Genomic DNA, 10,876 nt, shown 5'->3' on the forward strand with positions numbered 1-10,876 from the left:
ATAATGACGATCGCATATATCAATTTAAAAGATGTAATTTGTAAGCAACACCAGGCGGCATGATATAACACTTGGGTGTTTCTGTTAAAACTGAAAACTGAGTATAGGTTAACCTTATTAGGCGGACAGGTTTTTTAAAATTAATTTTAAACCCTTTCTACGCGCGATTTAGCATTTTTATTTCATCTAATGACATGCAACACATACACTACCACGTTATGTTCTTGTAGAAACCACTTTTGCAAGTTAACATCGTTTTTATTTCCCGAGTCCAAAAAAATCCATATCAAATACATATTGTGACCTATCTATCCTCGTTTTCATTTTCCGATTCAAAAAAAATATATCAAATCTATATTGTACTCGAAATACAATATTTATTTTTTTGGCGTAAGAAGTCATTACACATTGTTGAATAAATACTGCTTCTATGTGACTCGTGCACCGATGCAAAACCTATATTGGACTCGGTTAATTACATTATTCTCTACGATATCGCTATTTAATCTACATATATTGTATTTACTGAAAATAGATGGGAATAAGCAAAGTTTTTTGTTGTTTAAAATTGATTCGTATGATAAAATTTGATAAAAAGAATTGATGAAAGTTAAAATTGAAAAAGACAAATTTCTTCAAAGATTATAAAACTTCTGATTTTAGGCGTTGGTATGAAATAAATGTTGTAAGAACTGTTTTATTTGTTGTTGTTTGATAGATTGAAACCGGGCTCTTTCTTTTTATCCTTTATTCATTTTTATTTTTTCATTCTAGAGTAACGAATGAACATGAATCGCAAAAATTGAAGTCAAAACGTTAAATATAATCTTAATGTTTTTATTTGTTGATTTTAATTGGTAACAATTTGTAAAGAATGATTATAAATCTTTTTTTCGTCTGCGAAGTTTCAAAGCACTTCAATTAAGTCATAAAATTAAAATTTAAAATGTTTATCATCTCCACCCCTCAGTTGATCTCTGTTTATTTTTCTAAAAAAATAACAACTCCTTCTCTAAAGATCTATGCACGTGAAAAATGAATTGAATAGCTTTATTTTATGGGCATCTTCTTTTGCTATAGCAAAACATATTTTAAAAATGAACGACAACTGAGCTGTTGCGTGTATGTTTTTAAGTTTATTTTAGCTCGGCGCCGGAAATTCCATATGTCCGAGATCTCAGCGTCCATGCCGGTCCACTCTAGAAGTCTCATCGGGGACGTCTTTTTCAAGCTGATCTTCCTAATCCTGTTCTTCGTCCGATGGAGGTAAAGACAATACTGGCAAAGCATCATGTTCCGTGACTGCAGCAAACAGGCGGTTAACATAAAACGGCCCTTGTTAGCGCCACCCTCCAGAGTTAGTCACGACAGGTCAACTAATCACCTCTGGTACTTGAGATGAATTGACCTTAACCTGCCGTGTGCCTTCTCCGCGACGTGCACGCCTCTGGAGGGATTTGGGGAAGAGCTGTTGCTTTGTTGCCTTAAGCCTTTAAAGTTGACTTTTACAGCCTAAGCGAATCAAATGTCTTTACCGGCATCATGTCAATGTCCATTGTAATGTAGCCAAATCGCGTTTATAATTTTGTTAATAATTTCAGAGAAACTTTTAAGCAAAATGTATATTTTCAATAAAATTATTGCAATAATGTTTATTTGGTACAGAATGCCAAAGAATGAATTTTCATGAACATTTTATTCCGCTGAATAACGTGAGGCGTTTTTCAGTACCGGAATAGAAAAAATTATGAAATTTAATGATTGCTAATTAATTTCAACGGTAACTCTAACGCCTTTATTAAAGCTGCATGCCTCCGGATGAGCTTACAAATTTCAAGACAAACAACTTTGAATAAAAATGTTCATGTACTTAGATGTTAAGAGAAGTAAAACATATTCACAATAATAATTCAAGAAAAAAAAATACATATTTTAGTCAATTAATGACTGACTGTGCTGTATTTATCACCATATTTCATATTATACTATCCGTACTTGAAAGCATACTTTCAATGGTAATTCTTGAACATAAGTAAATGTAAAGATCTTCTTATTCGAATAAATAAAAACTGACAAAAGCGTGGAAATAATGTATAGGCAACAAAAAGTGACAACAAGTTATCTAAAAGATATGTTCCTTAAATCGATAGTACGCGTTATCACAAAAGTCACGTGATACCCATCAGTAACGCTTACCTACAATATTTTGTGAATCGTGCACGAGCATTTTATTTATTACATTGACGCTATAAGGGTTATCAGTGTCTGGACCAGTTCTCGTCCATGAGTCAATGTTTTTGTCCCGTATATTCTTAAAAATGATTAAGTATCAACTATATGATAACATTGAATTTCACAGTATCATTAGAATATATTATCTGTACCATATAATGTAGTATGATGAATGAAAATGTCGGTAACAGTTTGCAATTGTCTCCTATCTAATACTACATACCGGGCAGATACCGGTATTTCAATATGAGTGGAACAAAACAAAATAACAACATAATTGATCGTTAAAATGTTTTTAAACGAGAATCACAAATTCACAATACAAAAATAGACAATCTCTGCATCGCCTAATGCATTACATGCGGGCATCTTACGGCCATGTTTCTTGTTCCATATATTGTCGTTTAAGACAGTTCCCAAGTTATTGCAATGGCAAATCCTCAACAAAATCGGAGGGAATATCACATGTGCATTTCATGAGAAATGCTATACATAAAGAACACATGGCTGTTCTTTCTATCGTCCATGCCATGCGGGCCTTTGACGCCCATGTTTATTAGACGAGCGCAAAGTGCTTTATATTGACGTTAAATAGAGATCCATATCTATTGCAATGGAAAATCCGCAACAAATTCGGATCAATGTGTAGATTACGAGATTTTCTGGAATATGGTCCATTTAACAGAAAAGTTACAACACAGCACCGGCGGCTTTCGCCATGTCATGCTGGCCTCTGACGATAATATTACTTAGACAAGCGTTCAATGCCTTGTATTGCCGTTTATGGGAGATGCAAAATTATTGCAATGGCTAATAGATCTGAAAAAATGACCAATTGGTAAATCACGGATTCTTCCTAAAAATGGTGCTTTTTTATGAACATTACTATACAGAAAGAGCACATCGCTTTACCGACCAACATCCATGCAATGCGGCGTCTGACGGCCATGTTTCTTTGACGGGCGCCAAGTGCCTTATATTGCCGTTAACGGATATTCCAAGCTAATGTTTAAACAAGAGATGCTTATGACACATTAGTACTAAAATAAGTTTTAGTGTGAGCTACCGACAAACTTTAATTATTGTTAGCGAAAGCATTTTTTAGGTGTTGATAGGACAAAGAATTTTGGTGGCGATCACAATGGCAAGCATGTCCTTTGACCTACTGACCTCAAACTTTATGTGGGCCATCAACAGGCCATGACAAACCCATTTATTATAGGTCAAGGCGTTCTCCAGTTGTTGATCGGACAATTTTTATGATTCAATATGACCTTGACCTACTGACCTAAAAATTGATATTTAGTAAACGTCATGGTCAACCTTTCCACCAATGTACAAGTAGAAGTGAAAATGTAATTCTTTGATTTATAATGGAATATTTATCATGTATCACATCAAATTTTCGTATAAATCATCCCATGGTCTATGGACACGGTATTGTTAAATCGACCGGGTGGTTTTCCTTTGTACACAAAAGAATCTGCTACGCACAGCCAAAAAAGGCGGAATTTAATGAAAAGCAAGACAATTTGTTATATTTATATAGATATTTTATTGATAATATAATATTTGATAATATAACAGTAGCTAGTGCTACGTAGGGATTCGTCTACACACTATAACTAACTATGACTATATATGCTATGTTAAGTTATATAATAGATCATAGAATATATTATACATATTTATCATATACATTTATTTCTGTTAAATTCAATAAACTATATGACAAAAAAAAATCATGAAATTTTTTAAAACAAAACAATAGCAGGAAGAAAACCATTGGCTAGCAAACAAACAATGAGGGCATGTATATATGTATATATTGCGGGAATTTTATACATATACATACGAAACGATGTAACAGACACAAATCTAGCCGTATTTAATTTCATTTACATCCGTAAACTATGATTTAAAAACGCTTTTGTAGTATTTAATAACATAAACGTTTTGAAAAAAGGAGATAATGGGACTCTAAAAAAATATATATATCCTGAAACTACCCTGCAGGTTTTTTTTAGAATAATTGTTTGCATTTGGATGTTTATCGTGCAAAATTTTCATAAATGAAACACTATTCGGAAACAGTGGACGACGCATGTGCAAACTTATCGACCTTGACCTACTAAATTAGCAATTAGATATTTAGTTTGTTAACATTTTATTTAACTTTCTTAATAAAGTCGTGCGCACTGAAGAACATTAACGCCTTTTAGGTTTGGCCTAAAAAATCGAAAAACAAGATTGCACAATTTTTGACATTTTAGCATATACATATATAATGCTATTTATTGTTTAAAAACATCCTTAATTGTGTGTGTTTCTTTTTTTTTGTTCGTCAAAGTATTTATTACTTTGCACGGACTGTGTCTATGTCTATTTTGATGAAATGACTTGAACAATAATTTAAAGGTGGTATCTTTTATATGATATTGATTGATAAAAAATGTTTTACTTTTTTAAACTATGAAAATATGTAATAATGAATAAACGATTGACTTGTAAGAATATATTTAATTGATTGATTGATTTTTTTTGAGAAAAAAATGCTAAGGCATTTTAAGTCTGTATCAGCATATATCACTCCAACTAAAATATATTCTTCGCTCATTGGATGTTTTGACGTCACGTGATGATTTAATATAATACTATATAATGCTACTTAAAATATTGTACGTGATAAACATTTAAAATTGTCACCAGAATAGTCGATTAAACAACATATTACATTTTTCCCTTTATAAATGATGATAAGGAAATCGTCAGCGTGATAAAATCGTTACAGGTTTAGTTACTGACGCTATATAGGATATAAAGTAACGTGTAAAACCGTATCGGGACTCGACATTCGATTTGGTTCTGATATATTTTTTCTACAGATCCATATAATCCCATATCGGGCCAGTAACTAACCCTGTAACCATTCAAATTAAATATGAATTTTCAATGTTAACAGTCGTAGTTGAAATTTGTATTAGTCTGATTGCTGATGACACAAAGAAACTTTGAAAGTTCACAAGTTTTAATAAATAGACTTAAAAATCTTAACTGGCAATGCCAAAATGGCGTCATTTTAACTGGTAAAAAAACTGTCCATTTTTTCAGTCTGTATTTTTAAAAGAAAAAGAAATATACATATATATCACTTGTATAAGATGTATATATAAATTCCCGCTAAACCATTAAAATTTCACGAACAATCAAACAAACTGCATTCCATATGAGACACACACCAACATACGTGCGTAAAATATATACATGTATGAACATACATATTAAGGCAAGAGAAGCTGCTCATAGTAGAAGATAAAATATATATGACACATGGATAACAAATAAAAACTAATGTAGAATGTAATATATACCATTCATGAAAATTTATAATTAGAAAAATAGATTTATAAATACCCTTTGACAGTGACTGTAGCATTTTAACATTTAAAGCTGCACGCCTCCAGATAAGACAAAATATTTCAAGAAAATCAAAAATGAAATTCTTTAACAAAGATTTTTTAGAAAAGTGAACAGATTCAAAATTCAAGTCATAATTTACAAGTAAAGTTAAAAGATCAAAGACTGAAGTAATAATTTACATGTTTATGACTGATTTTGCGGTATTTACCTCTTTATTTCTACTGCGTGGCTAACGCAGTGAGGGATATTTTTGTATAGTTTGATCTATTTTTGGTAATTTAAGTGCCGTATTACCTTTTGTTTGTTCACTTCAAAACAGTATATACTTTAAAATACATTTTTAATTTTTTCATAAAAATAAGCATGAATCTGGAGGCATGCTGCTTTAAAAAAAGTTATATCTGTTTATAAAGAACTTATCATTTTGATTTTTAACCTTTTATATAACAATTCAATTTCTAAATAACTCTTCTAAAACATTGAAAAATCTACAACTATATTATGCAATAAAATACTTTTTTATAGGAAAAAAATATACAAAAAATACTGTACTGTACGTTAGGTGTTATTACACGTTCCGATATGACTGGTGTTTGATATAAACAATGATGTTCTTAAATTGACGTAATGATGAATAAATGACGTCACTATTTTTGTTACACAAAATTATCACCACCAATGATCATAAATTTAGAAAAAAAAATCACTGTCAAACCTATGCTAAAGATTATTTGCGAAAACAAGAGAATCAAATATGGAGAAACAAATATTTCAGATTCAACCTGGCAGTGCTAAAAGTCACTTTTTTGGATTCAAAACTAAGGTCTCCAACTACAGAAATACAACTTGAATCTAACGCATGGAGAATGTTACACAAACATTACGTTTTTAACAATATATCGCAATTGGTAATTTGCACTACTATTTTTGCAGTCGGCACGTTTGAAAACGATATCAATACGTTGAAATCGCTAATTCATTGAAATAGTGATTTCATGAAGCTGAATCGATAAATTCGTGAAGTAAATATGTCCCTACCGTTTAATGCGCATGTGCACAGGAAGTACATGTTAATTTTGTATTTAAAAAAATATGTGCACCGTATAAAGAGGCCTAAGCCGTAACACATAGTTTTAGTATGGAAAAACTCGTTTTTAGTATTAACAAAGCAAACTTATGATACATTGCTAAAACTTCGAACAGTAATAATCTATTTATAGTATCGCTAGATCTATATATAGTAACAATTAACATGTATAATTTAACAGTAACGCAGGTCAGAAAATTACAAAATATAAACAGCCTGATAAACTTAAGGAAATAACGAATCACAGACAGAAATGACATTTTTCTTTAACACAATATTTTTGTCTCCATAACTTGAAATTATTTCGTATAAACGAAATAAATGGTTTCATAAGAACGTTAAATATACTTTCCACTTTTACGCTTGGATAATTCAACAAATAGAAAATGTGAAAAAAGGGGGACCTATCTAGACCAAGAAAATCTAAATGCTAGGTGAAAACAAAGTAAACTTCGTACAATTGTTTAAAAATGTGATGGCCGGAAATGAATAAAATGTTGACTTTATACTTTGATTCTCTTCTTTAAATTTTCAAAATACGATCCAGCGTTTTTTTATATACATGTATATATAAATTTTAACTGAAGGGTAACGGATAATATAAACCCATTGCATATGAAATAACATAAAAAATAGAATATGAATTAAACATTTGTTGAAACATCTGTTTATGTATATGGAAAAATATGACTTTTCATGTGAAACAGTGATATAAAAACCTATGTTTGAACACATACACACATTTTAAAATGGCAGCAGGAGCTCACTACATGCATGTACGTTTATGGAATTAATTTAATGTCATGCCAAAAATGGGTATTAAAACCGATTTTTCTACTTTTTTGGCGGTAGAAAAATATCAAGAGAGACTACTCTGTTGAGAATAATATATAAGACAAATTAGTTAACTTTTCCTTAAATTCTTTTTTTATCGAACCTTTTCAAAACATTAAATCATCTTTTGATTTAACCTTTATCCAACCGGAACCGGAAGAGGCAAGTCTTTACCACGTGTGCGCAGTCTGGTCAGCGGGCACATCCATGCATTCTGACCAGACTCTTTACTGTTGGCTGATTTACTTTAAATTTTTATCTTGATATCCCCAAAAGTGATAATGGATAGTCCCAAAAACGGGAGCTGGACAAGTCTATTGAATAAATTAAGCAGGTTAAAGGTCATATTAACCTGTGTAAATCAATTATTTTATCGAATTTTCAAAATAGACTATTTAAAGGTGAAGGATGTTTTCGTATTATGTTATTTACTATGGAGAATTAGATGTCATGTAAGCAAGTTATTCATTGAAATTGTATATTTTTAGATATTTGAACTGCAATGAAGTCAATTTTAATGGTCTGTATTGAAAAGATAAAAATGTAAATTTGACGCCTGCCATTATGAAAATTTACCAATACTTGGACCTTTCATAAAAATGTACAATGAAATTTTGACGTCTGCTAATATGCAAATTAACTTATTAGTGTACGTATGTATGCTGTCTACTTTATGAAAATTTGAACGAAATAAGTATATTTGTCGTCTGCTAAAAATCAAGTTACCGTAATTACAGAAAAAAAGTGTTTAAAACGGGTATATTTGTATCCTGTACCAGATTGAACGTTTGTCGTCTGCTAAAATGTAATTTATTTACGTATATATATTTTTTTATCAATTTTAATGTTATTTAGTCTTGTTTGTAAATGAAGCAAAATAAGTTAACATTTTTACGTAGAATGTGACGTCAAACTTACACTATCTCAGATAATCTGCTATCATTTGCACTTTATTTTAATGAACATCCTTGACAGGCTTGTGTTGATATTCATTAAGGTTAAGATGTTAAATAAGATTTTTAAAGCTTTTAAAAAATGCATATGTTTACAAATAAGGGTAAATTGTTTAGAATTGTCTTATTTGGATGACATTATATGCATATTCCAGTTAACATACATGTCATCTTTTTAAAAAAAAAACAATGTAAAATACATGTTCATTTTTGTCTTGAAATTTTTATAACTGTTATTCAATAAATTCACAATGGCAAAGCAAATATATTTAATTTTATATAAATTGCCATTTAATCAAAATCTCATTATTGATTATATCTGTACCACTTTATAAAATAAAATAAATAAAAAAATGATTATAAATAAAAATAACATATTTCTAAAAACAAAACAAAATGTCGGTCCCAATTAATGTTAATAACAAAGTTTAACATCAAATTCTCTCCAACATTGAATTCCTTCAGTATAGATAAATAATTGAATATTAATGCTTAAAGATAATTTGAGTAATAGAATATTATTTAATCAAGAGCAATCTTTTATTTCGTGAGACAATGTCCTTTGTATGCTTATTTGAGATTCAATTTAAAGAAATTGTATCCATTAATATTGTACTGTAGGGACTACAAAAGAAAAAAATAAATCAATGATTTGATGAATACATTTCTATAGAAGACTTGGCTTTTCTTATTAAAAATCCCACTATGAGGCAGATAATATGAAACTGAAATCTGACGCGGAAGATATGGAAATAGCAAACAACGGTATATATACAGAAATTCTAGTATAATAATCATGTCATGTTGGTGACCAAGGCTGTTCCGTGTAGAAAACTGTCATTTCCAGTAATAACAGACACTATCGATGTCCCAGTGATTCAATGTTAAGCTGCTCGAACGATGTACACACATATAAATCTCCGTACTTTCTCATATAGTATAGAAAACTCCATAATACAGCAGTTCCTAAATTCCTCGTGGATTAAAAACGATCGTGTTATAGGGGGAAATGATGAATAGCTTAGCTTTGACGGCCTATTTCCGGCGTGAAGCTAATTTCTACTAGAAACGAACACAATGATTTTATGCGTGCTAGCTTAATGGTAAAAAGTGTCAATATCACTGTATGTGCCGATCCGGCTCCGACAATGTTTCACATTTTACATTATAGCAACAAATGTAAATGGAATGACACAGTCAATTATTGAATTTATCTAACTACACACGTGACTTGTCAAAGTCAGTTATTGAATTTATCTACTTACACACGTGACGTGTAATAATAATCTCGTGATATTCACAACGCAATCTATGATAGCAAAATATTTCTTTCTCTAAATCTATTTTGTGCCATAGCGAAAATAAATAACGTTTTTTCATTTTCCGAGTCATTTTTCTCAAAAAATAAATAAATATGTATAATTTGTAATGAATAAATGAATGTTGCTAATTTACAGTTATGACAATGAGATGTTTATGTGATTTCACATTAAAGACACGGAGAATAAATCCGCTTCAGCACCAGAATTTGAATCAAGATCCATATCGCGATTGTTTGAAGATTCACTTCCGCTTGTGTTCGTGACGTCAACACTGCCGACGTCACTTGTAAGTCCGTCGCTTGAATTAAGATCAACAGTTGTTTGTGGACACTCATCTATATCTTTAAAAACTGCCTTTTCATCACGTAGGTCACAAATCACATTGGTTAATGCTTTGATGTAATTTTTCGCTAGTGTCAAAGTTTCAATCTTTGACAATTTTCTTTCCATGTTTATGTGTGGAATAACGTCACGAAGCCCTTCAAACGCGTCATTTAACGAATGCATTCTTTGACGTTCTCGTTCATTGCTTTCTATTCTTCGCATGTTTCTTTCACGTGCACTTACTCCTTTTCGCCTTTTTGTGGACTTTTTCGGGCTTTTCATTTTTCTTTCGCTAAAATCTTCACTATTTGACATACCACCTCCGGAATCAGAGGGTGATGGTGGCTCCTGAGACCTTGAACTTTGACCTCGCTTTGAGCATCCCATTATTGATTTGAATCCAGTGTAATCCCAAAAACTGTCGTCTGCATTAATTTCTTCGGCCATAGGAAAATCTAATTGTGACGTCATTTCTCTTGGATCGTCTGTAGCGTGTCGCATAATCTGAAATGTAAATTGCGTATTCTTGTAATTGATTATTTCATTTCAACGTAACATCTAAAACATAATAAAACAATTAATTATTCATCTTTAAGTTAACTATTAATTCCACATTCAGAAAAGTGCCCTAAGAGTATCGTGTTCATACTATAGTTACTATCTGCCGATATATCCACTCGATGTTACGTCTGGGGATTTGATAA

At 31.1% G+C, this 10,876-nt stretch overlaps 1 protein-coding gene across 1 annotated transcript; it reads right to left on the bottom strand.

Annotated features, from left to right (window-relative positions):
- Positions 1 to 10,010: 10,010 nt before the first annotated feature.
- Positions 10,011 to 10,673, bottom strand: LOC132758381 (protein dimmed-like). The gene has a single exon (XM_060750056.1). It carries the CDS (start codon positions 10,671 to 10,673, stop codon positions 10,011 to 10,013), a length of 663 nt encoding a protein of 220 aa, XP_060606039.1.
- Between the last annotated feature and the right edge of the window lie 203 nt (positions 10,674 to 10,876).

Source organism: Ruditapes philippinarum, unplaced genomic scaffold, assembly GCF_026571515.1.
Source record: "Ruditapes philippinarum isolate M1 unplaced genomic scaffold, ASM2657151v2 ctg75_1_1_1_1, whole genome shotgun sequence".
In the NCBI taxonomy this organism is placed as follows: Eukaryota; Metazoa; Mollusca; class Bivalvia; order Venerida; family Veneridae; genus Ruditapes; species Ruditapes philippinarum.